The sequence below is a fragment of the Oxyura jamaicensis genome, chromosome 18 (assembly GCF_011077185.1).
Source record: "Oxyura jamaicensis isolate SHBP4307 breed ruddy duck chromosome 18, BPBGC_Ojam_1.0, whole genome shotgun sequence".
NCBI classification, from domain to species: domain Eukaryota; kingdom Metazoa; phylum Chordata; class Aves; order Anseriformes; family Anatidae; genus Oxyura; species Oxyura jamaicensis.
Window position 1 is genome coordinate 8,783,399 of NC_048910.1, and position 26,873 is coordinate 8,810,271.

At 47.5% G+C, this 26,873-nt stretch overlaps 1 protein-coding gene across 7 annotated transcripts in view; it reads left to right on the top strand.

Moving 5' to 3' along the window:
• Positions 1-2,069: 2,069 nt before the first annotated feature.
• RHBDL3 (rhomboid like 3) overlaps positions 2,070-26,873 on the top strand; it is a 60,308-nt gene continuing 35,504 nt past the window's right edge. The window contains exons 1-3 of one of the 7 annotated variants that reach the window (XM_035342405.1): positions 2,070-2,976; positions 6,499-6,522; positions 24,815-24,898. In XM_035342405.1, coding sequence (XP_035198296.1) covers positions 2,857-2,976; positions 6,499-6,522; positions 24,815-24,898 — 228 coding nt within the window. In that variant the 5' untranslated portion in view covers positions 2,070-2,856. Of the gene's footprint in view, positions 2,977-4,819; positions 5,084-6,498; positions 6,523-24,814; positions 24,899-26,873 lie in introns of those variants that run through there. The other 6 variants (XM_035342402.1, XM_035342400.1, XM_035342403.1 and 3 more) reach the window with 6 other exon arrangements.

A 26,873-nucleotide genomic window follows, 5' to 3' on the forward strand; every position in this document is an offset into this window, starting at 1 on the left:
GTGTTCTGTCTGCGTTTGTTCTGTGGTGGCCCACAGCTCCCTAGTGTCTCTAGCAATTACTGTTCTTCCAAGGTAGAATCACTAGGGTATGCAGTGGGGAGAAATGACAGTCTAAATTAAGAGGCTCTCGCAGACTTGGAAGATGATAATTTGTCTGTAACAAAACTCCTCATTAGAATACTGTTAATTTCCTTTCTGTGACAATTATAGCACAGCACTAGCTCATATGTGCAATGTGCAGAGATATTTCCCTAAAAAAAAACCTTCGTTGCCACTAGTGAAAACATTCCTTAGAGGAGAAAAATGAACTTATAATTTTGCAGCAATTTTCCAGTTTAATGGGGATTTGATATTAAGGTAAGTTTTTTTTTGCAGCTCTCCCTGTTGTTTATTGCATTTATGTTAGACTTCATGGTTAGCATTTTCCTGCTAGCATCTGCAATCAGAGGCGATCCAGAGTTCTTGGAATGGCAGTCCTTGACTGTGTGGAACCTGTTACCCCTGAAATTCAGCTCATTTATTCTCTCTTTACTTCTAAAACTCGCCTTCCTCCTCCCTCAAGGTATCTTTAATGATTGCTGTTTCTTTTTGTTGGCATAGTATAGTTTTGCTTATCCATCTGTTTTAAGTTTTGATGAGGTTTAGGTTTTTAATCAAAAAGAGATTGTTTTTATAATAGCTGTACATGGCCTGGAATACTTTGGCAGGGGTGGTGTTGTATGAGTAAGGTGGGTTAGTGCTTCTCAAAAGTGCTGCATTTGGTAGCCTGCTCTTTCATTTTGGAAGGGCAAGCTGGGCAGGCTCTAGACAAGTAAGAAGTGGATGCCGTGCAGAAAGAGTCACCTTTGAACCTGAAGAAGGTCTGCTCTACTTAACTTAGGACAACAGTTTGGTAATCATAGAATCATTTAGATTGGACGTCTAAGATCATTAATCCAGCTGTTATGGAGGTGGGAGAAGCCCTCTATTCAGCAGTTCCACTGGAGACTTCTGAACAGTTTTTATTTTGTTGTAATTTTCCCATCTGAATCCAGAGGTGGAAAAATTCTGCTCTTCAGCTCCAAGGGTCTTGGGCTTACTTCTTGGACTCACTTTAAATGTTTACCTAAAATCTTCAAAGGAAGGGACATTTCTTGAAAAAATATCTCTTGGCTAAGACTGAACTGCTGGGCTCAGAAACATAAATGGAGGGGAGTTTTTTACCTGAGCACTCCTTGAACATAGCAGTTTCTTTTCTAATGTTCATGATGGAGCAGTTGGATAGTAGTTGGGCAGTAATACAGGATAAGATCATTTTAACTCTTTCATTTGTTCCCAAAATACAGATCACTTGCAGGTTTGATTTCTCCTGCTGGTTTTGCCAAGGGATCAGATTAGGTGACAAAGTAGATCATTCCCTTTACTTGACTTTGCTCAGCTCTGTGAGATACTGTAGCCCTTGGTCCTGACCTTAAATTAGTGCCAGCCCCGTGGGCTGCTGAGCTGTGGATATCTGCTGCTCTGCATGGCTGTCCGCAGGTGTAGCTCATGGGGACACCTGCAGAGATCTGGGCACTGTTCTCCTTTCTATGCCGAAGAATATTTTAGTGTTTAAGAAGCTGAGGCCCACTGGCAACAGCCTGTCTGGGTCTTTACTGTTAGGAACGCTGTACTATTCACCACTGCGTTGTCCTGGTGCTTTAGCTGCAAGCTAGGAGCACAGGTTTCCCATCGCTGCATGGGACAAATTTGATCCAGATCAAAAGTGATCAGGAGTATGGAGTAAGGAGTTTGTGATGGCTGTGGATGGGAGAGAGGATCTCTGCTGAATGCTCTGCTGCTGCTGGCTGGAAGGTCCCGTTCTTGTTGCACAGCTTTTCTATTGGGGTTTTTCCTTTTCTTGTTTCTGTTTGTTTTTTAAGACAAATTTGTAGGGAAAGGAGGGAATCCTAGCTCGGCTCTGTCCTTGTGGCTGAGATCTCTCGTGTCACCAAAACTTGGTCTGGGGTGCCGGCCCCCTCTGTCCGGGGCAGCCCTCAGCTGTGGCAGCCGCTGAGCAGAGCAGAGCAGGGCGCTGGCACCGGGCGGAGCAGCCTGGCTCTGCCGGCCCTTCCCCCTTGCCAGCCGGCTATTTCCGCGCTTGACTGGAAGGAGCTAAAACTGCTGGATTTCTGCCCTCAGCCGAGGCGTTCTCCAAGTTCCTAATCCCTGCTCCAGATGGTTAAGATACCCATCTCCACGCTCAGGGACGAATAGCGATGGGGAAGGATTAAAACCCCACAGCGACCCCGCACTGCGACTCGCCGGGATGGAGAAGTTGGCTCCCAAACCCCCAGCTGCGCCGCACGGCTCCGCCACCTGCCTGCGCTTGCTCTACCCGACCCGGGGCTCCAGGAACACGAAGGGAAGCTCGGAGAGGGGGAAACAGAGTCGACCAAAAGGGGCGCTGCCCCCCTAGAGGAGCGGGGCTGCTCCCGGGGGTTCCCCCCGAGCTCTGCCTCCCTGCGGGGCCGGGCTCGGCCGCTGCCAGCCCCCGGGGCCGCTCCGGGGGGGGTTGGCCGTGCCCCCAGGGGCCGTGCCCGGGGCGGGAGGAGGCGAGGGGAGGCGAGAGGTGGCCGAGCCGCCCCGGGGAGGGGTCACCTGCCCCGGCCGGAGCCCGCCGCCGGGATGCCGCCCGCCTGCGCTGCCCCCGCTAATTGGATGTTCCCTGGATGGAGGATTTCCTCCCCTCCCGCCTGCGGGAGTCATGAAGGCAGCAGGCTCGGCTGCGCTTGAAAGTTTGCCAAGCGGCAGCTAGGTTTAATTTCTTCAAGGATCTGGGGAGTAAAGAGGGGCGGGTGGGGGGGGGCGGGGGCTGCGGGGGGACCGTTTCCAAGCATGGGAGACAGGCTGACGGAGCCTCACGCCAGCTCTTCCCCTGCCGTGGCTGCCAGCTCAGAAGCGGAAGAAATCGAGGTGCTCGACTCCGAGGATGTCCTACCTATGGCCGCAGAGGATGTAAGTTTCCTTTGCTCGTTGCCTTCACCCCTTTCCTCCGGGCCGGGTTAATCGGCTCACGCTATTTATAAAGAAAGCCCGGGCCGGGGGGAGGAACGGGGCCGGTGACCCTCCAGGCGCCGGCTCCGTCCCCGCCGCCCTCCCGCCTCTCCCTGCCCCGACAGGCGAGGGGGGGGCTCCGGCAGCCGCCGGGCCGGCCCCGTCCTGGGGCGCAGTCCCCTTCTCCCCCTTCTCGCCCCAGCCCGGAGTCCCCCGGTACTGCCCCGCCGGGCTCCTTGGCCGCCCGCATCCAGCTGTCAGGGAGCTGCGGCTGGCCGGGCAGGGCAGGCAGAGGGACCGGGCTGCGTGCAGAGGCGGCTCTAGAGGAGAGGGGCTGATGTCTCGGCTTGAGGGGCTTCCTGGGGACAGAGAGCTTCTCCAAAGTCCCAGCTACTCGGAGGGTGACAGATGTGGAACACCCCCGTTCTTAAGAACCTGTTCCCTCTTCAGCCCCTGAGCTACAAAGAGGAGGAAGTTTTTTTTTTTTTCTTTTTCCTTTTTTTTTTCTTTTTTTTCCCACCCAAGTTCGGCAGGGCTGATAGCCTCTCTCCACCCTCTGAGCTGCGATTTCACCCCAGGGTGGGTTAACTTGGTGCTGTCTCTCCTCTGCTCACCCAGCCTAGAAGGACACCAAGTGGTCCTGTGTGCTTTGAATCAGCTCCTGCCAGGCTGAGTAGCAAAGCCTGCAGAGCTGAGGTCGTAGTTCTGCATCTGCCGGTGCTGGAGGCAGGAGCTCGCTGTGCACCTGTCTGGGAGGGAGTGAATATGAGCAGATCTGCATTCCTGGTGCAGCCCTGGACTGCTTGCAGTTCTCCTTCCCAGCAAACTCTGCTGGGATGAGGGCCGTGCAAAGTGTCTGCTCAGTCTGCAGAGGTAAGCGCAGGCTCTGTTCCTGCCTACGGAGGGATGAAGCAGTGATACTGAATGTCTTACTGAAGTGGGCTGTCTCCCAGACCTTGCACGGGAATGAAAGGGGCACTGGTAAACTAAACCTCCTGCAATGGCACATCCCCTTTTGCCTCTATTTTTATGATGCTGCTAGAGGAACCTGCTGGGGGCTGCTTAGGGGCAGTGCCTGCTCTTCCAGTCCTTCCTTCTGAATCCCCTAGAATTCGATTGCTGAATTTTCCTCCCAGAGGGCAAGCAGAGGAAGTGCACTTGCTTGGTAGAGCTGCTTTCCCCAGGCTGTAATCCTGAGCGCTGCACGTTCAGGAGGGACTGTGTGATGCAGTTTGTACTCTGCTATAACACTGCCGGGCAGTCTGCGCTGGAGCATGCCTGAGCAGGGGTACGTGTAGTTTTCACTGGGAAAGGATGGTTTTCCAGGAGTCCAGATTTCCAAATCCCTGTGCTTCCTTACTTCAGACTGTGACCTGTTATTCCCTGACAAATTTTGTGCTTGTCTGGATGGTCTACAAGTAAGATTTCCTGTTGTGATATACATGGGCCCCTTGGAGTTCCTCCAGCCTCTACAAGAATGCAGCCATTAGCAATTCGATCCTGCCAGGGGCCCAGGAGAAGCTGAGTGCTGAGTGCCTGGCAGGATTGGGCTCCTGAGACAGTAGACAGGCTGTGAGCTTTCCTTGGTGAAATCTAGATTCTTATCCTAGTTCTGCTGCTGATGTGCTGCTTGACCTTGAGGTAGGACAGCCTGGGTCTGGTCCAGCTCGCAGTGTCCTACTATTATTTACCTTGGGATCTGCATTATTATTTGCCTCTTGTGCCTTGCTTTCTGCAGTTGAGAAAATAGAGCCAGGGCCCACAGTTGCATTTGCTTATGAGAAGCTGCTGAGACCTGGCAATAGATGATATGACGGAAGCTTGAGGTATCGTGTATCATCTGCAAGTCAGAAGAGCAGGAAGTGGTATAAATGCCCTCCTTCTCCACAGCCAAGGATTTCCTGCTGAAACAAGCAGGCTGCAAGCTACAGAGCATCACCTCTGAAAATTCAAACTGCTCTGTGCTATGAGTGTGCCCCCCGAGACCTAACTGGGGGTTGATTTTCTATAATTACATTTGAGAGCTTGATGTAAGCTCTTTGGTTTGGCCAGCAAGAACTGTCACAAGGTCAGTTCTTTATATGTTGTTAACCACAAAAATATTACACAGTGGATGTTTGGCTGTCACAGCCTTGACAGCGTGTAACAGCTCAGCTGTGATGTCATTACAGCTCTTGGAGCAGCGTACCACAAAGCCAGCATTGAGGCAGTCCCAAAATGTTCTGTTTAAAGTGCTGGGCTGATTTATGATGATAAATGGGAGTTTATAAATGGATGGGGACATGGGGAGGAGGGGAGCCAGCAGCTGAACTGATTAAATTCAGTGGCCTGATACCCCACTGCCTCTCCAGTCAGTTCTGCTTTAGATTTGCCTACCATATGAAAGGAAATATTCTTGGGAGGATGGGGTAAGGCTCTCACCAGAGCTCTGCTTTGCATATAGCACAGTGAGGAGACTTGTTTTTATGAGGCTCATGTTTGCTATTTTTCTCATTTTGCTTTTCTAGGAAGGTGAATGAGGCAGAAACTGTGTTGTGCTGAACAACATGCTTCAGACAAGAGAACTGGGAATGTGCAGGTTTTTTCATGGGGAATCTAAGCAGTGGTTACCTGGGACACTGTTGCCCCATGGAAGTTGATCTCTTCTCAGCTGACCCCAAATCCAAGAGCTAGGAGAGAGAAGTAAGCGCTTCATTAGGAATTCCCTCAGTTCCATGGGGCTGTGTGGCTTGACATTGGTCTTTGTACAAAGCATAAACCAGAGCCAGTCATCAGCTTGTTCTTTCTGTTCCCAAGTGACAAGGACTGGTGGAGTGTTCACGTGGTTGTCTGCACTGAAGTGGACCTTCTTTCTCTGCACAGCTTTTCAGACAGATCTGGAACAAAAGTTGTAGGGGTAAATATAGTCCCAGGCTTCCCCCTTTCCACCTTGTGCAAGAGGAATTATCCATTTTTTAGCTGTTGACATATGAGGCTCAGAGAATTGATGGGTTATCAAAGGCCTTGCAGCAAGTCCCTGCCAGAGTTAGGAGCAGGCAAGGCTCTGACAACCAGAGAAGGCAGTCTGTGGGTCACGGCTGGGCCACAGGATCTTAGAAAGTGATCTGAAAAAACATTGCTAACTCCTCCCTCCCCTCAATATACACCAAGCTGTCTTGATCCCTGTGGATAAAAAGCCTTTTATTCCTTACTCACTCACAAGTAGACAAAGCAGAAGAAAACAGAATTAGCACATGAATGTTCCGAGTTTGTCTTAATTTGGATTTGTAAATGAAAACTGTACTCCCTGTGGTTGGTAGATTCCCCCTGCCTCCTCCCCCGGAAGGGTAGGTGATTCTGGGATGAAGAAGGCTGTTGGAAATGGCACTAGATCATTTGGTTATTTCTCTGTTAGAATATACTTCTACAGTTTGTTGTGTGTTAATGTCGTTGCTCTCATACCTTCTTTTTCTTTTTTTTCCTCCCTTATGCATTGCCTCTCAGCACTGGAAAGCCCTGTTTGATCAGGTATGTGAACAACTGATATATTGTCTGTCTTATGAGCAAAGAGTGTAGCCCGCACTTAATTTCCTCTGTACTAGATTTTCTGTGCTTTTAACATACAATTTAGGAGCTCTGTGTTCCTGATTTCCAGGGTGCTGGTGTGCAAGTCATTATTATCATTAATGCTTTGGGCCTTTTTCTCAGTTTCTCATCAGAGCAGCCAGGAGGAGAAGCGGGCCCAGGCTGACCATCCCTTGTAGCACAGGGGCTGAGCTGAGGCGCTGCAGCAGGTGCTCCGACTGCTGCCAGCTGCACTATCCCTGCTCTGTGGATTAAAGGATCGCCTACTCTTTGAGGCAGGCAAACTAGGACCTGTAAAACCAGCGCTGTGTTCTATGAAATGGTTCCCCAGCTGCTGAACTGACTTCTGCGTGATAACATCTATTTGATCCAGGGGAGGACCCGCAGCTTTTAACTTCCACAGAATTAGCAAAGTATCTGCTTCTGTATGAAAGGCTGTGGTTGTACCCGATAAATGCCTCTGGTCAGATCCGTAGCTGGCTGAAATCCACACAGCTCTATAGAGCTCTGAGTTATAGCTGCTGAGAATTTGGGTTGTGGATTCTAGCTTGTAAATTATGCTTTTAGCTGCTTTAACTGACATGTTTGCTTTGTGGTGTTCCTTCCATCTGCCAGGCTGAAGTGGGAAGCAGTTATAAACTGAAGGATTTTTATAGGGTTGACTTGCTTTTAAACTGCACCACTCTCTGGATGTCATAAACTTTTGTGTGGTTGTGTGTGCGTGTAAATGTCACCTACTGTAAGCGAACTTACTATGATGCTGACGTTGACCTGGCAATCCTAAAGTTCTGAGGGATTTTTGTCCCCACTTTACAAGGTGATAATTCTTGTTTCTACAGCTGAAGGCTGTAGTGTAGTCTCTGTGAAAGGATGTCCTCGGTACCTTGGGGGTCTAGCTATCATTCCACTAGTAACTGGACTGCCTGCTCTGAGTGCTCGTTTGTACCCAGTTAGCTGTGACTAACTGTTAATCCACGTGTCTGGACTGCAGTTCGTTTGTTGTTGTACAGTCAAGCAACTGGCAGTTGGGAATTAGATTACTCTAATTGTTGATCACACCTAAATTGCGTGGTGTGTTTGAATTTGCTGGGGCTCATAGGGAATGCTGCCACTCAGAAGACTGATTCAAGATAAATTGTTTGTGGTCTGAGCTGAATGTTTCAGCCACTTGGAATTCTCTTCTGTCTCAAAAGTTGGCCTTAATTTGAAGTCTGATTCTACAAGCATCCTTTGAAGTCATTGAGTCCTTGTGGGATGGGGATCTTGGCTGGTAGCTACCTCAGGCTCAAAGAGAGGAATGGGTAATTTCCCACTGGACTTGCTCGTGTAGTAGAGGTCTTTTTTTTTTTTTTTTTCCCCTTTTTTCTTCTCTCTCCCCCCCCCCTTTTTTTTTGTTTAAGGGAGGGGAGTTTGACTGTTGGATTTACAGAAAACTACCTCAGGAACAAGGGAATGGGCTGCAGAGGCAGGACTGGTAATTAGCTAAGTTTCAATTAGGGCTGCAATGGAAATTTAAGCCTCATCTGTAAGGCTTTATTATCAAAGAGAATGCAACCTGTGACAACTAGTTGTAAGTCCTGAATAAATCAATAACGTCCTTGTTGCCTGTGGGCAAAGCCAAGGCGCTGACGTCTTCCTCGAGCGCAATATCAGCAATGCAATGCAATTAGCCTGCAGTGAATCGCAAGATGCTATTTGTCATGGAACAAGGTTGCTATTCCCAGCAGCTCCGTGCTGGTAGGAGAGGGGAGCATTTTGTTTAGCTCTGACTGGCATCCACGTGAAACATGATAATGTCTTAATAGCTAGAGAAAGTCTGTGTGTTGAAACTCAGAAGAGTTGCAGCTCTCGCTCTGAGATCTGACCTGGCCTGACGTGTGTGCAGAGTGGAGGTGGGTGACCAAAGGTTGATGTGCCCCATATCTTTGTGACTCATGGGCTGCGACTAAGGCTTAAGTCACCCGCTCTGCTGGGATGCAGGGGCTTCAGCGTTCACCTCTTCCCCAGAGAGCAACGGAACGAGGGAAGACCCTGGAGGATGTGTTAGAGCAGTTGGGAATTCACAGGCTGGGAGTCTGCAAGTCTCCTGTTTCCAGGGTGATTTACGGTGATGGTAAATGAAGCAAGGGAGGGGGCAGTAATCCCTCCCCTCCTCGCCTTTGGTGGGGGGGCAGGTGATGAAATTGTTAGTAATGCTTTTTCTTTTCCTGGGGGGAGATATTTTTACAAAACTTGCATTTAGGGTTACTGACAAAAAAATAGTTTTATGCATAGACGTACAAAATTTAAAGGGTTCTTTATAGTTGCTTTTGACCCTCCCTCCTAAACTGCTTAAATTAAAAATTCAGGATTTCTTGATGAAAATTGCTGTTCAACCATAAAACTATGTTTTTTTTTTTTTTTTGTTTTGTTTGTTTTGTTTTTGTTTTTTTTTTGTTTGTTTATTTTGGGGGAGAGGAGTGAATGACAATGATTTCTGGAGGAATTTTTCTATTCACTTTGATCCACCTGTATTCTGTCACACTGGGAACTGTCAGTGAGTGACACCAGTATCTCCAGCCACTGTCAGATTGCTTCTTTAAAGAAGTAAAAGAACTGAAAATTGGCAAAAAGTTAGGTCCAGCTCTACTTCCTAGGCTTCAAGGCTCAAATAAGCCCCTCCCAGAGTAAAATCCTGAGTACCAGAGCTCCTTCTGTATTTAGTGGGGTCAAGAATTCACCCAAGTGTTTCAGAGCTGGCAGACAAGCGGCTTCTCAGCGCTGCTGCCAGGAAGTTACGGTACAGCTGCTGCTTCATGCCATGCTAAAAGATGCATTTTTTATTATGAGGCCATGGCCCTTGGGCAGCTCTAACTCACTTTTATACAGGAACTTTTATAGGGATTCATACATTTATTTATTGTGCTCATAAGCACCCTCCACCCACACACACACATTAGCTCCGCATCTGCTGCCTTCTGCAGAGCCTGCACCGTTGCTGAGCGCTCAGCACACACTGTCTCTGTGTGGAAGCCAAGCTCCAAGCAGAGCATGACATTGCTTTTCTCCATTCCTACACGGTCACTTGGGGGTTTATTTTATTTGTTCTTCACTGGCCAAACAATTTTTTTTTTTGTTGTTATTCTTCAGGTTAACTTATAAGTGAGACAATTCCAGTAGCACGTCCTGACAATTTCACGCTTCTCTCTGCTACTAAGATTCCTAGTTAATTCCTTTGCATGCAGACATGAGAACATCTCACTGTCCTAGCTGAAGCCAAGTCATATGATGGCTAAACAGTGAGACTGCAGGCAAGTCTTCTGTGGGACTGACAGTTCCTGCTTGCTGCATCCTTTATAAGGCCTTGGGTGCCCTTTTTTGCCTCCATGTCCCCAACGTCCCTGCTTTAGAGATGACTGCAACTAATCGGTATTATCCAGCCCTCGGCCATGCTGGGTGAAAGGGACTATCTAAGAGGATGGTGTTCGGTATTAGGACAGACCTGCCTTCTGAAGGTGGCTTTTAGCTTTGTTAGATGCCAAGAGCTTGTGTCATCTCTGTTTGTCCCATCCCCACGGCTGCTGAGATTTCAAGGGTGAATTAACATTATCAGCCCTCATCTTGGAGTGCTCGATTCTTCTCACCCGTACCCTGCTTTGTAGTCATGACAACAAACTTGTTTTAAATAGCCACACGCAAAACTCTCCCAAAAGACCCTCCTCACTGGCTCAGCACCTTGATGCTATTGCTTATCAATCCAGGCTGTGTTTTTGTTGCAGCTGCTTTAGGAATCCTGGATTCTTTCCTGAGACTTGTACGTGGGTGTGATGGCAACAGATGAACAGAGTTTATGGGGAATGGAGAGAGATGCCAAGTTACCCGCTCTGTGTAGGCAGCTAATGGAAAGCTTGAGCTCAGAAATGAGGCTGTAGAGATACTCTGGACCAGACGTGCACTTGTCAGGAAGAGTTCAGTTGCTGACACTACCAGCAGTGGGTGCAGCTGAACCTGCTCTGCCACAGTCTCTAAAGCATGAAAATACGCCGACCTTGCAGCCGTCTTAAATCCAGGGCTGTTTCCTGCACGACTGAAATTGCAAAGCAACCCTTAAAATCGGGCCAGCTATGATCATGGTTGGTGGTAACTGAGAAAGGGAATTTTTTGAACTCAATGATCTTTTATGTTAACCGTGTCGCTTTTCTCAGGATAGTCTTTAACACAGGCAGGACGAGCTGTTTCTCACGCTGTAAAAGACATTCCAGTTTGTTTACTGGGGCACTGTTGAGCTAAACATCACACGCCCCTTTGAAAAGTTCCCTGACTATTGTTGCTGGCTAACCCCTGCTGGTTGCGGCTGGAAGACCTTGACAGGCAGGTCTCTGAGCTCCAGGCAGTGGTTTGTGTCGGGAGACTTCAGTGCTTTTTCTGACAAATTGCTTGTGTCTTCCTGCTGGTTTGTGTGGGACACTGGGAGCAGGAGCAGGAGAACCTGTGAGATGAGGAATAGGAAACAATATCTGTGAGAGCAGCAGCATGGGCAGGAGGTTTGATCACAGGGTCATATGCTGCTGTTGTGCCCTTACCTGGATTTTGGGCTGTTGTTGTCTCTTTAGGTTAAGGCTCATTGGCACATTGTGTCCACATTGGGGCTGAGTGGTGCTGCAGAGAGGAGGTTAGAGGGACTGGAGATAGGAAACAGCCAGAGGTGCTGGTGGCCAGACTGTCCGTGGTAATAAAAAATTAGCATCCAGGCCCTACAGCCAGGGTCTGCCTTGTCTGTTTTATTAGACGCTTCTGTGAATGTGGCAAGAAACTTGCTTCTTTTTACTACCCCCCCCCCCCCCCCCCCCCCCACCATGCTGTGCGTTGTAAAGGGGAAAGACGCTCTAAAAGCTACAAGGGTCTCTTGGCAATGCACAGAGGGGGTTCTGCATCTGCCCCATGCCTTGAAGTCTAATCTCATTTACAGTTGTCAGCGTGGGCTGCTGGAGAAGATGAAAGGCAGAGGACAAGAAGGGAAAATAGATTAGTCTTGAGCAGAGGGCACTGGGAGTGCACCTGCCTCTGCCCCGCTACCTTGAGGAGGGGCGTCAGTGGCAGCTGGGCATGTGTCATCTGCTGCTCTTTGAGGCACCCAGCCATGGAGCACACGATTAATGACTCAAGGGGATGGGCTTTTGTGAGCAATAAAACCCTGGGATTTAGGCAAGGCTCTCAGGCCTTTTTTTCTGAGCAACGCTATCACTTTACATTTCTCAAGTGGTGTTTTGGGAGCAGGGAGCTGCTGTCTGTGACCACAAAGCTCGCCTTTCTCCTCCCCCCCCAAACTGCACTGACCTTTGTCATGCAGCATTAACCCTTTGACTCCTCCACTTAGGGTTGTGGGGTTGGGAAGAAAAGAGTCCCTTCAAATTCATTGCCCTGTAGACAGACTTGAAGGGAAGAATGGTCTGGCAAGAGAATTTGGTTTTGCTGAGGGAGATTGGTTTGCTGATGCTGTCTGGATTATCAGTCCCCTGCTGCCTTCTGCCAGGGGCCTTTTTGAATGCACAAGCCCCCAGGAAAAGGGGGAAAGGAATTTTTCCTTCTTTCAGTCAAGGAGGGAAACTGAGGTGCTGAGCAGCTGATGTCTGAGCAACTTCCCTCTGTAGGGTACTGCCTTGTCTTCTACCCTGCCAGGATTAGCCTGTTTCTGTCCCCAATGCTGTTATTGTAGATGGCAGTACCTAGCACTTCAAGGCTTATGCCCACGTTCGGCTGTTAGCCATGATACCCTGGAGTGACAGCCCAGCATGAGAAAGCTACCTGCAGGTCATTATCTTCCCACTTCTTGCAGGGTGAACAGCAAACATTCCCCAAGTTCCTCCTTAATATTCCAATACACTGAGCAGCAGCCAGCCCCTAAGCTGTGTACGCGTCTCTGGGATTGTATTTATACCTTCCCTGCAGCACGAATGGGCTGGGATTGGCCGTGCCATCTCCCCTTTCCCTGGCTACTGGGATAATCCTCATCCCCTCCAGCCCTTACACAGACATTTGGCTTTGCTCGATAGCCTTGAGCATGAAGCTGGGAGTAGAAGCCATCAGCAGGAACCAGACCTCAGCAGCATAACAAACGCAACACTGTTAAGCTTGTGCTGGTAGAAGGAGGCATCTGAAATGTTTTAAGGAATCATAACAAACTCACTGAAAAAGCACATGGAAGCTGAGTCAGTCTTACACAGCCCGTGAGTTACTGGCAGCTTGATGTCTCTAGAGTTGTAAAAGCCTCAGGAGGCTTCCTACTCATTACACATTTGTGTACCTTCCATGGCGGAGCTGCCTGGAAACCTACAGCGTCCGAGAGGGAGAGCAAGCTGTGTTCAGACCCTTGTCTCTCTGCTGCCGCCTGATCCCAGCTGCAGTGAGAGGCTTTGGTAGCGTGTACACAGCCATTTCAGCTGAATATGCGGGCTGGTTTTTAGGCACAGAGATCCTTGCTAATGCATTGTTCTCAAATCCTGTCTTGCACATAGAAAATCACTGAAGCAATAAGAACATTTAAGCCTGCATCCTTTAAAAGAAAGGAGGGGAAAAAGCTGTAAACAGAGACTGGATTGATCCTGGAAATCAGCTGGCGCATTGTGCTTGGTAGTGTGCACTCTGTTATGATGGGTGGGAGAGAGGGGGAAGAGATCATCCTGTCTCCAGAGGAACAAACCCAGCTGCTTAGAGAATTGAAACAGTTTGGAGGTGCTTTTCCAAGCCATTATCACTCATACCTGTAACATTTACAGGCTTTTAAAGTTGCTCTCTACCAGACCTGGAAAGCAAGCGTTTCTTCTCTGTGGTAGGAGGTATGATGGTCTTGCTGCCTTCCTGTATTTGCACTCAGTGCGAGTGTACCGGGGCACGTTTGCAAATTAAATACAGTAGTGGGCGTGTTTGAGTTTGACAGCAGCCAAGGAAGCTGTGATCACTCTCCGCCTCCTCACTAGGTATCGTACAATGTGTTGGTCTGAAATCAGCTTGCTACCAACACACCATGAGACAAAGTTGATGGGGTGCAGACAACAGGCTGTTTTCTTGCTCCAGTGTACTTACACGCTGCTGAGGAAATCTGAGCTCTGAATCCTCTGGAATTTTGTGTGATTCAAACATTGTAGTATTTGCCAGCTCAGGCTCTTGCACCTGGGAGAATCACTGCTACACCCTTCTCCTCTCCTAATCACCTGAGTGGTGGATTCCCCCCAGTTCAGCTTCTCATGGTGATGCTGGGGCTATTTTATCACCAGAGACAACATGTCATGCTGAAATGCGTGGTGAAGTCCTCAATGTTTGAGATCCCACCAGTCCCGATACTTTCTTTTTGTGAGACTGGTCATGATTTTCTCTGCCCTGGCCAGATTCCATCTCTCTAATTGTACTTCCCTGACAGTGTTGTAATTTTAAGTGGAAAAGTTGGCTTTTATGTTGTTCATTGTACGGGGCAAAGTTTTTCCAGTGGCCTCTATGAGATCTGACCATCCAGCTCCCGGAAGCTCCTCTGAACAGCCTTGCTTCCTACAGAGAGGTAGTGGGCCTTGGATACCCCATCCCTCCAGCAGCTACCTGGTAATTCAGTCTGTAAAGTGCCTTTGTTATGTTGGTCTGTGTGTGTGTGTGTGTGTGTGTGTATGTGTGTGAAAGCGAGTGTGTTTGGGGGATTGGTTTTATTTTTGAGAGGATGCTCTGTTGGAGTAGAACTGTCTAGAAACTGTGTTTTTTTTTGTTTGTTTTTGTTTTGCCTTGGGCTGTCTTGTACAAGGGCTGCTGTTACTCTCTCAGCTGTTCTGCAACCAACCCAGAACTTCCCAATATAAACTTATTTCTTGTATGAAAAGCACAAACCAGTAACGAAATGTAGATCTGGAAGTGACCTTAATTAGCAGTGATTCATTATGGGGCTGTTCCCTTTGCCAGGGAATCGTGAATGCACAGAAGTCTCACTTGGACCTTGAATTCCTTCAGCTCTAAAAATGAAATTCCCAGCACTAGCAAGATGCAGAGAATATATGTATTCTTAGTATATTCCTGTTGCTTAGGAACAGCTGTCTGCAGTGACCCTGTGTTGCTGGTGAGAAGAGTAATGATGTATGAAACTGATGTTAAACAAGCAAGATCAATCTTCCCCCAAAGAACTGTTCTTCATGCTGTTGGATACTTGACATCCTCTGTAAGCAGTGCATGCTCTGGAGTTTCCTTAGTTGCACAAGGAAAAAATAAGTGAGGCTGCTGGAGGCAAAGCTGTTTGTGGATACCAACAAACCTCTGGCCACGTGTGTTTCTTCAAGGCGCTGTTCCCCAAGGAAATGCAACTTCTGCCTCTGCCATCCTTTGTGATTAGGTGCCAGTGATGATGGAGATCTCGCTTTGTGTAGCATACTTGTTTGTGATGTGTAATTGTAGTGGAACTGCTTGCTGATGACAGCCTACAGCCAGTGAGCCATAATCCTCCACGTATACCCTTTGACAGAGAAGAGATTGATATTATATAAGGTGGAAAATGGAAGGTTTCACAAAAACAACTGGAGAACTTTATCCTGTGTGCTCTGACTTTGTCTAGCAGAGCACTTGAAAACAATCGTGATGGGTGTCCCAGGCCCATTCTATGCCTAACATCAATTGTATGGTTTGCTGGGGCTGACAGCAGAACACTGTGCCTCCTTTGGCATTTGGAGAGCAAAGTTGTTTTTCAGTTTTGCCTCCTGGCCCTGCAACAGAGTCAAACACCCATTTCCCTCCACTGGCTTCCCTGCCATGCCTCTCACAGGTTTACTTACCCTCACGCTGAGAAATGATGGCAACTTACGCATCTTGGCCTCGGCAGAATGATGTTGCTTTTTAGTTGTTTGCACTGGGGAGGAAAATGAAAGTGTTTGTTGTGGTTCTTTCCTCTGAACTGCTGCCTCTTCCCACAGCTACTCCCTCTTGGCTGCTAATAGAGGAGCTGCTTTTGCACAGTCTTGTTAGGACTGGAATTATGTCTCTGGGTTCTCCTCCCCATTAGCAGGGAGGCACAAACATTTTACCTTCAAGTGCCCTGTAACTGTAGTCTTTGTTTTTTGGAGAAATGTTTGGTTTGCATTGACTGGTGCATTTAGGCACCCCCCTTGGGGAGATGATGCTCCTGTTGCTGCTGTCTCTGCTGTATGAGCTGTGCCTGGAGGCCATGGCTGGAGGGATAACTTCCTTCCAACCTCCGTGCTGTGTCTGAGGAATCTTTGAGTTGCATGTTTGCTTCATCACACTTTGACTTGCCACCTCTGGCAACTACCTGGGGATGTCTCAGTGCCTATGAGTACGTGTCTAGGGTTGTTTGCATAGCTTCAGCATGTCCTGGTGTTGTCTCTTCTAAAGCTCTATAAACTACCGCGTACATTGGCTTCTTTGGAGGATTTTGCAGTGCTGGGCATCCCCACCACAGTTGTTTTTTGTCTTGAGGGTAACTGTTACAGTGCTATTCAGTCAGTTTGGATCCCAGAAGCTGTACTGTGCTGGCTTCCTTGTGTCTTCTTCACCTCTTGGAACCTCCAGTCCGCATTCATTGTCTGGTATAGCCCTGGGAGAGACCGAAGGCACATCTGTTTATGAATGAGGGCCGTGGCCAGTTTATCTACCTGTCAGGCTAGATACGAAACAGCTTCTGTGGCAGGCACAGCAGCACCTTAGCTTCATGAGTATAGGTGAGAGCTGAAACTGGTGGGGGTGTAAATGCTGCATTCGTGATCTGCAATGAAACAGGTGCCTAGAGAGACTTCTCCCAGGGTGATGATAGCTGGAAAGTCTCTCAAAGGGTTGTCATGTGTGTCTGAAACAGATCTTCCAGCCTTATTCCCTCTGTGGCCCCAGAGCTGAGAGCTGCCCTTGCTGCATTGATTTATGGGATCGTTTAGGACTGGTGCTGGTGGCCAAGAAGAGCTGGAGCAGGAAGTCATTTGCTAGCTGCTGATTTATGGTTGTAGCAAACAGGCCTGAAAAGCACAGTGAGAATTTTCTGGACCTTACACGGTTCCAACTGGCTGTTAGCTCCAGGCTGTTATTTGACCATGTGGAGTAATAAAACCGGGAAAACTAATTAACTTTTGGGCCTACCACAAAACAAACTACTTCATGCAAAAAAATTACTCTGCGCTTGCAAGCAACAGGGACTTTATGGGCTTATAAGTCTGTATTTAATGACCAAGCATGCGTTCCTTTTGCTGGCTTCTAAAGCCAAACAGCATATGATGGGCTCTGCCACTGCTGAGGATCTGAATACCAGCTTGGAGTAATGTTCTCTCTCATCCTTATTAATTATGTAGTTGATATGTGGGTGGAGGTTTGACACAAAGCTGCATTAGATGGTTTCTTGTAGTCTAAACCAACCTGAATTACACATAGGCAGCCCGAGCCAAAGCAGTTCATTCAAGGAAGGATGCTTTCCGCAGTGCGAGTTCTGGAGGCTTTCTGAGGTCGCTGTGCTTGCTGTTCCCAGTGATACTGTAGCTGAATGAGCTCTTTCCCATTGGGGACACTGAGGCGTTTCTCTGATGTTAGCAAGGAAGCAGTCAGCCCTTATCAGGGCCTGCCTTCTCTGATAAGGATGCTGTGTTTGTGCCAGTTGTGACGGTTATATCAGAGAAGGGATGTTTGAATATTCCTGTATTGTTCCTTGCCAACGATGAGACATTTATCAGCATCTTATAGCTGATCCAGCCTCGCTTATCCTGTACCAGGAGGGAGGGAATTGCTGGCCATGCTTCCCACTCCGATTGCTGAAGTAGCCCTACTCCTGTCCCACCACTCCTGCGTTACTCAGTACCCCGTAGTTACTGGATATTTACCTGCCTGCATTTTTAGAGTCAAAGTTACATGTGCTGATTCCTCTTTTCCCTTGCCAGGGTCTATCAGGTTAGCTAGTAGCAGAGCTTTGTGCAGAGCCTTTGTTCACCAGGACACATGATACAGCTTTGCCATTCTCTTCTGATCAATAACCCTTTGCTTCAGAGATCAGAGCTGGCCCTTTTTCAACATATAAGGTGCTCTGGAGTAAGCAATGCAGTTGTTTGCTATATTTGAGATGGGCAGGCTTGAGCTCTGGTTCCTCAGAAAGCTAGATGTGATGTATGGCCTGTCCCCCTCCCCTGGTGGAGAAGAGAGGGAGGAAGACTGCATATTATACTGGGTCTGCCTGCTGCCCCACTGCATGGCTGTGGAATGAGGGGGCCTGTCTGGATCTAGGTGCTGTGGGGGAAAGGTGTTGTGCTGGCCAGGTCTGTGCCCAGACCTCAGTCAAGCAGTGTCTTTTTCTCATATCTTGGTAAGACAGACATCATGGTGGCTGAAAGAGGAGAAGATACTTGGAATTTGAGAGAGAAAAGAACTCAAAGACAGAAGAACTGCGATGTGATGGGACTTCTAAAGTATATATTTAAAAGTTTTCCCCTCTTTTTCTGGTGAATGCACTTGGATTGTCACGGTGTACTCAGTTCCAGATAGCGTGGGTCTAGTCCAAGCTTTGGTTTTCTCCTCCAAGCTAAGTATTATTGCAGAGCTATTATTTGACCTAAAATAAGTGTGTGCATACTCGCTGCTACAGAATTCTGCTTTTTCACACATCAAATGAAGTCCCTGTAGATTTTCACCTCCCTCCCAGATCTGGCAGACAGTGAAAAAGGGAGCTATTTTTACTCTGAAATGTTCTGTTTCCAGTCCAGAGTATTAAATGTAGTTTTCTCCTGACAGGCTTCACGGCTGATTGCTATAAAACTCCATACCCTTAAAGAAAGGATAAAGTTTCCTACAGGAAGGGCAAAAGTTCTGATTTAGGACGGTATTGAACATGGTCCCTTTGAGGAACTGAGAAACAGTGACAATTGCTGTCCTTGGACTGAAGAATTTACCAAGAAGAGGGAATAATTTACCGTGAAGGAGGAAGACCTTAACGGAGGAGTCTAGCAGGACTCTTCACAAAGTCCAGTGAGGTAGAGTGGTATTGGAGACCCAGTTCTCCTCCAGGATATGACGGTCACTTGGTTAGGGATTGTTTTCTTAAAACATTTCTGGCAACGAGAGGGATCAGCATCACTGGTAGAATGGCACTTGTGTACCTTTCATCTTTCTCTCTCATTCTCAGCACAGTTCTGTAATTGTATTGGAGTTACTGCTCCATCTGTCCTCTTGAAAGGCTGGCATGTATCGCCCAGGAGAGAAGATGACTTTCTGATCCACACATTCTCCCTGTCCAGAAGAAATGGGAATAGAAAAAATTTCTTCCTCTCCCTGCTGTTCTATGCCTCAGCCCACTATGATGGGTCAAAGGTGAAGTCACCTTCTAGAATTGGTCTGTCCTTCTGTGCTGACTGTCCTGCACCCACAGGTGTGATGAAGGGGATAGCAAGTCATCACTGCCAGGTGTAGACACTTGTCTAAACAATAAGGGCCAAGAAAACCGGCTTCTTTTTGCCCTAAGGAAGGAGAGCAGATATAGCAGTACAGGCAGCTCTGAGTCAGGCAAACAGCATGCTCAGTTTTGCAATGCAACTTTAGATCAGAACTTGAAGCTGTGAAGTGGGCTGGATGCGTTCTATTTGGAGGGCATAAATCCCTAGTCAGGGGACAGCGTGCCCTGGTCAGTGCTGAACCCTGCTGTGTCTGTCCCTGTCCCTTGGACTCTGCAGGAGCTGATTCAGTGCAAAGTCCAGCCCAGCTCTCTTCCGGCTCCCAATTCTGAAGGTGCCATGTATGACAGCCCAGGTGGTCTTTGTGCTGGTGGCCCCGTAAGTCCTTACCTGCCCTGCTGCTGCCTTCATTAGCAGAGTTACAGCTAATGAAACACAGGGCAAGGGGAACCTGCTTGCAGCTTTACGGGGAGAAATTTTCCTTGCTGGATCATTTTTCAGCACCCTGCACACATAGCCTTGTCCTTTGCTGTAAGGATTGCTTAAGGTAGCCCATCAGTCACAGCATTCTTGCACCTGATGAGGCTTAAGGGGGCAGCCAAGCTCTGGGCCCCGCTGACCACCTGCCCTGCAATGTGCTCCTCCCCTCTTCTGCCTTATGCAGCAGGGAAGGAGGAAGCCTCTTTCCTAGGGCTAGTTAGATCAAGTTGATGGTTCTGACTGGCCTTCATCTCGATCTTCATCTTGATGATGTTGCTTACCAGATATGTCAGCAGCAGAGAGAGACCTAATGGCTCAGATCTGATAAACCTCTGTGGCTTTATCCTTTGTCTTAATTGGATTATCTGCAGGGGTTTTGCTGTTGCTGTTTTTTTCTTAAAAAGTTGCTTATTGCTGTGACGTGATGCAGGCAACCCTTTGGTTTTGGGATTGTCCCTCATTCCCCAAGGTGCTGCCTGCCTATGTGGTGCTCAGTTAAGAAAAAGGAGAACATTTTTACAGGACACCTTCTCCTGTGCCTACCCTTCTGCCTGCAGCACCCAGTGAACTTTTCAACAGGCTTGAAATAGAAACCCTGCTCCTTGCCACAGCTGTAATTGGCTGTGGGTTGGACCCTGGAGGGGGTCATTCACCTGTCTGAGATGACAGAAGTTGTACACACTGATGAGAAGATTTCTCTTACATCTGTTTCTAGATAGCAGTACACAGAGTGAAATGTAGGTGTGATATCAGATCACGGCTGTTCCATGAGGAATAATAGATGTACCGGTGCCACTCCAGCTGTTACAAGATCAAAAGAGCTCTTATATTAACACTGGTAATACTCCCTGGTTTGGCAAAAGGGCTGAGAGTTTGTCTAGGGTATGTCCAGATAAACCCTCTTCCATAGTGAGGATCAGGCCTTTGAATTTAGTCGATGTGCGGGTGTTAGTGGCTTGGTGAATATGTAACTCAAAGGATTTTCCCTCTTTGCATGGGGCTTGAATGTGGTTCAGGTGTGAACGCTGCCATGGATGTAACTGGAGAGAGTTACAGCCTCTAAGTAGGGGATTCAGTGTCTCATCACATCTGGGTGCCTTTATGGGGTGTGTGTTTGTCAGACATGGACTTTGTCCTGCTTCCTGTAAAGAAAATGTGATCATTAAGTTGAATTATGATGGACATTACTTTCCTTTTTTGGATTTTAATGTATTCATGAATTTTGTGTCCAGTGGCCCCTCAGCAGCTTGCAGGCTGGATATGTAAATCGGTAGCTGCAGAGGATGACTGATCCTTTAATAGGTGGAATTTGATGCTCATAAAAATGAATGCTTTTAATGTTGCATGGCAATTTGCTTGAATTTTTAAGTTGCCTGAGGATCTCTTACTTGGAATTCAGTGGCTCAGGCTGTATTTGTTACAAAAACAACACAAATGGTGAGGCCCTATGGTTTTAGAGCGGTGGCAATTCTTTTGTCTGTGAGCATTGCTTACACTGTTTTATAACAAATACCATTCCAAAGAAGCTGTGAAAATGTGAAACGCAATGATACTTGAAAACAAAGCACTGCAGATCAAATCCACAGAAATGTATCTTCAGTGATCTGTTCAGATGCTGTTCTTCAGGAAAAGCCAAGTTTTCTTAGGTATATTTCCATTATTAGGCTTCCGTGGAGGGATGTACAGGACTAAAAGGATTCAGTAGGTCCTTAAAGTAGGTACAGATCTGCCACTGTGTGGTTTTAAACACAATGAAATCCTGGCCCCTCTGAAGGGGCCCCCTTTGCTTCCTTTGGGCTCCATGCTAATTTCATTTCTGATTTTAGAAGGGTAAGGACTTCTCCTGATCTTGGTTTTACAGTGTTTCTTCAAGCATGCAGACCCAGGAATACTTGATTTATTTTGCTGAGGATTTTATTAAAACAAACCCACACACCATGCACCCCTTCCTGAGAAAGTGTTTATGTGATAAATTCCACTTTTCAAGCACATGAGGTTATGATGATGATAAGAGGCTGCAATCTGAAATCATTGTTGCTTGTCGCTTTTCCCTTGAGCACTAGGACACAAATACCTCAGCTCTTCATCATTTATTACAAACCTGGGCTTAGGAAGGACAGTAGCAAATACTCAGAGAGAAAGTTGTGTTACACACTGTAAAATTGTGCCAAGGAGAAAGGAATATCCAGGCTCAAATTATCTCTTTCCCTGAGGCTTCAATGACTTATTTATTTATTTATTTATTTCTACTGTGGAATCCAGGCTTCAAGCCTAGCTAAAAGCCAGCATCTTTCCTGTCAGAAAAAAATGGTTTGCTAGCAAGTGTCTTCTCTGGCTACAGCCTCTCTAAATGATAATGATTTCAAGCCAGCTGAGTTTGGCTGTGGAAAGTCTATCATTATTGTACTAATGGACGACTCTGTGAGTCCCGTATCCACAAGGATGGGTGCCAGGGTTAGACTGAGCAGTGTTTCCATCTGGCAGTGTGAAGAAATGACTGTGGGTTGTCGTGTTTCTGGGAAGGCAGTGAAAGAACCCGATTTGCTGGGTGGGGACAGCAGGAACAGAACCAAGGTGAAGGACCCGTGTCAGGTGGCTTGCGGTGCAGGTGAAACTGGCTTACATCTGACACTGCAGGTGCACTGCCCCATGCATGCTTATATGTAGTAGTTACTGCAGGGCTCAGCAAGGCTAAAAATCTTGCTTATATGGCTTCTGTCTTGGTCCTCCACACCTCCTTAATGTGATGAGCAGCACGTGGTTGTATTTTTCTATCTGTCTCTCCCTTGTCTTTGCTGTCGTTAATTGTTAGCATCTGGATTGAAAGACTGCCTCTTAGCGTGGCGCTGATGGGATGTTTCCACAGGGGATTAAGGCTGGAGTGGATTCACAGGAGGCGGTATCCTTGCAGTGGGAAGTCTGCCAGCTGTGTGTCTGCTCACTGCTGCTGCTCTTCCAGTTACTCCAGTTCATCTCAGGGCACGGGCAAGAATTGGTCACAGCTCTGTTCCCCCTCACTGGGGCCGGCTGCATGGCCTCATGCACGCAGCAGCTGTGTACAGCCTTTTTTGAGACTTTCAGTCTCTTTGCATTGTCTGCACCATCCCATGAAAGTGTTTCCATACCTGGATCATCAGGGGGTTTTCTACTGTGCAGCACTTTGATCAAGGATGTGGGCAATAACAGCATCATGTGGCATGCTGGCAGGAGCTGAGAGGTCATTTCTTACTGTAACATGCTCCCCAGGTGGCTAACTTGTCAGTAAATCGTGCAAGTGCTTCTTGGAGCTTTGCTTGCTTTCTTTTTCCACCTTGAGTGCCAGGATTTCCAAAAGCACAGCCTTCTGCTCTTGTAAAGGCGCTAAGTCTGTATTTCCAATGCCCTGAAGCATAGCCAAAGGTCCCACTAACCTCACTGAGAGGTTAACTAGGCCCTGAGAGATTGTATATGGTTTCTGCTTCGGTTCGATTTCTTGTGGGGTCTGGTCTTTTCCTGTGTATGTGCAAGGAGCTGGGGAGTATCCCTGGGCATTTCAAATGGCAGGAGTTTCCCCTGCCCCTGTTAGTCTCCTGATCTGCCTCTGACAAGGTCTCAGAGACCCTTGCTGCTCTTTCCCAAAGGCGGCATGTCCTGCAGTAACCAAAGGGCATCTGTTACCTTGCGAGGACAACATGTGGTCTGGAGGCATGTTTACTACTTGCTGCAAGTAGTACAAGTGACTTTTTTCCCCCATATTTAGGACAGACTGGCAGAAATTTTCTGTGCTTTCAAGCTGTTATATCAGGGAAGGTTTCCATGTATGTTGATGCTGTCTACAGATAGAGCTGTTGCAATAAATAAATAAATAAATCTATCAGTTTAAAGGAAAACCTTGTATCTGATCTATCAGATACTCTGAATCTCACAGATAGCCAAGTAAGAAACAGTAGAATTTGCACCAAGGGGCTCAATTTTTTTAGGACTTCTTGGAGGAAATGTTAAAAGATATTCACAGGAGATAGAAACATTGGTGGATTTGATTTTTTAGATGAAAATCCCACAAGCTGGCATTCCCCAGTCAATTTAAGCTCTTTGAGATAGCTCCAAGATTCTTTTATTTCTTTCATTACAACCATTCTTATTCTGGCTTATGGAACCATGCAAGTAGGAATTACAACACTGCTTGTTATTTCGTTGCCCATCCCATCCGTTCTTCGTCCCCAAATCCTTTCAGCTCTCCCTCCCTTCCCTTCCCAGCTTGCCTTGAAGGGCTGGGAAAGCCGGAGCCAGCACATTATGCTGCCTGTCTGATTGTTGTGGGGTTGTGTTTGTGTGGGGAAGGTCACGAGACAAAAAGACCACCAAGCAGGGGTGGGGGGGGGGGGGTAGTTTTTTGTGGAGGTTTGTTCCACAGCTGCTGCACAGGCCCTTGAGGGCTACAACAAAAATAGAGCCCATGTATGAGATTCATGGGGCTGAAGCGAGAGAACCACGAAGCAGAGCAGTTGGTGTGGGACTGTCAGTGCCTGCTCCGGATGGCGTGTTTGTGTTACGTCCGGACCTGGCTCTGGTGGGAGCTCTTCTGGGGTACCTGAGTCCTGTGGACTAAGATACTTAGCTGGATGAAGGCTGGGGAATTTCCTCTGTCTGTGGCTGTAATGTGGGGGACAACTCTGTAGATCTGCCACAGCGGCTCTATTTCCCCGAATATTTGTGAGACTTCCAGTCAGTGACTTTTATTTGCAGCATGTGCCTCCTTCCTCACCTGTCAGCTCCGTGCTTCTGAGAGCATCACTGTGTTTAGGCAGGACTTGTGTCCTTATCACCCCTGTCCCCCAGCCCAGCCCCCTCTCGCCCCCACCCTTAGCAAGCATCTCAGTCTGTATTTGTCATGGGCTTGCACAAAGGCAAACATTGTCAGGGACTCATTGCAACTGTCCCAATTACCCTGAGTTCGTTTGCATAAGAAGATTGCCCAGCCTGTGGCAGTGGTTTTGCCTTGGCTGCCTGATATGGGACACTGAGATTTGGGGAGCAGGAAAGAGCTAGAGTTCCCAGGCTGGGTGTGAGATGGGGATGGGGTGACAGTTTGGTCCCTTCCAGCATGGATGCTGCAGCAGCCCTTCCTGGAAGCAGCTGACTTGTCAGCTGCTGGCACCACAAGTCTGTCTGATTCAGAGATGTGGAATCAAGCAAGCTGAAGCATACCTGAACTCCTGGCTGTCCCATCCAAGAAATCCTTCTTCTGAATAGTGTTTATTTATGTATTTATGTATTTCTTTTTAGTAGATGGTGACCCTGCTTGAATGCTTCTAGACTAAGCAGTGAACTGCCTTGTGTTGTCACTTCCCTCAAGCACATGTAACCTCTTCTCCTTGTGTTTGGATTTCTTCCAGAGAGCTAGCTGTTCCTGCAGGCAGGCACTAAAGGGAGAGGAGAGCAGCTGGGATGAAGCACAAATCAGGAAGCAGGCTGAAATGGTATGATCCCTTGACCCAAAGCAATGGCTGGTGCTGTTAGGGCTTGCTTGAACTGCAGCAGCTGCACGGCTCACGCTCCTCTCATTGAATTGAGAATTATTCATATTCTCTCACCCTTCCCCCTAGTGCCATATGTAATGTGATCTGCCAGTACCCAGGCTGGCAGATGGAAAACTAAGACGCTCTTCTACTGGCAATTACAGTTCTCCATGGGCTCAACTGGCCTGTGAAGCTGCAATGCTCAAGCTTGTCAGCTTTGGCAAAGCAGCCTTTCTGGAGACCCTTACAGCCCCTCTGGCACTGCCGTGTGTTTGTGTATGCCTGTGCAAACACATCAGTCTCATGTCCTTGCTGTTTCCAGGACAGACACATTCATAACCAAGATGAGATGTCCAAATGAGAACTGTCAACCTTAGTGTACTTGCTGGAGGTACTCTGACCTTTACTCTTTCTTAATCCCTCTTTAACCCCTACCCCCCTTTTGTATTTGGCAATTTCCAGTTTTTTACTAGTCAGTTATTAGGTGGCAACGTAGGAGTGCTTCATGGAGGTGGCTGGAGCATAGGCAGCTCATCTCAGCTACAGTAGAATTGGAAGTCTCCTGCTCCCTGGATGAACGAAGCCTCTCTGCCTTGGGTTCCCAGTACATAAAGTTGAACTCTGTCTACTGAGCAGACAGTGGCAGCACAGGTTATTTCAAAACGCAGTATGTGCTAGAGACCCGACTGTTAACAGCCAGTTTCCAATTCTCTATCTGACATTTTTTTTGTCTGTCTCTGAAAGGGGCTGATGATCCAGCTGAGATTTTTCAGGAATTTCTTTCCCATTTTATTAGGAGAGAATAATATCTTCATGTTTCTTCCCAGATGAGTTGCTGTTTGTGCTCTGACTCCAGGATGCTCACATTTTTTGCTTGAAAGTAACTACATTGATATTCTTAGGCCCGCTTGCTGCAAGAAACATTAAAAAATAATAATAATAAAAAAATAAGAAGGGGGCAGAGGGCAGAACCCAGAGTCTCAAACTGAGGCAGAGATGGACCCCTCCTGGCTCCTCTAATAACGCTTTAAAAGCTAATTTGTATGTTTGACTTCCATGATGTGCTGAAAAGGCAGAATAGGGTCAAGTCTTAAATTTACATTTGTTTTCCTTTCCATTGTGTTTGTTTTTGAGAGTTGTGTCCTACCTTCCTCTGTATTTGCCTGGTATTTTGGCCTTATAGAATTTGAGAGGATTTCTTCTAAATGGTCAATGTTCAAAGCTAAGACATATTCACAGGAAAGTCTTAGTGAGACTGAAATCTCCAAGTTTTACTTGGAAAAGTTTTGTTTGGGAAAAATTATCCTGGCTTTAGAAATGGGAGGGATGTTCTGCAAACATCACTGGTGATAAGCAGCGTTCCTTTGTTACACATATAAACTGCATCGTGTCCTGCTTTTAGGGTACTGTTACACTTGCATCTGTTGGGTTGCTGCTTGTAATTATCTTTGTGCTTTATCCCGTCAGACATTTCCATGTCACTGGCTCAGTTTTGCTACAACCCCTTTCAATAGAGGCCGTCTGGCTGTTGGTGGCTGCTGGTTGGGTTGGGCTGGGTTCATGAGAATTTGTTGGCTGGGAGCAAAGGAGGTGTCTGATGGTGTAGGGATTATACAGGGACAGACGATGGTAACACTGTCTGCTCCAGGCAGCTTTTCTGCTCCTGGAATAAAGTTCATGCTGTGTTACTTGTCTCTCTCTCTAAGGCCTTGTCAAGTCTGTGTGGGAAGCTATTCTGTTTGCACTGTTTCGCTGTGTGCCACTCTGCTCTCTCTCTGCCTCATTTCTCCTCCCTCTTCCCCCTTCCATTCAAGCAGCATCTTTCACTCTTCCCTATTCAGTGTCTTTGAGTGTCTTTGCTCTCTGCCCTGTGTAAAACTTCCATGCCCTCCCTACCATTCATCACCTTTTTGCTCATTCACATCCCTGCTTGCCT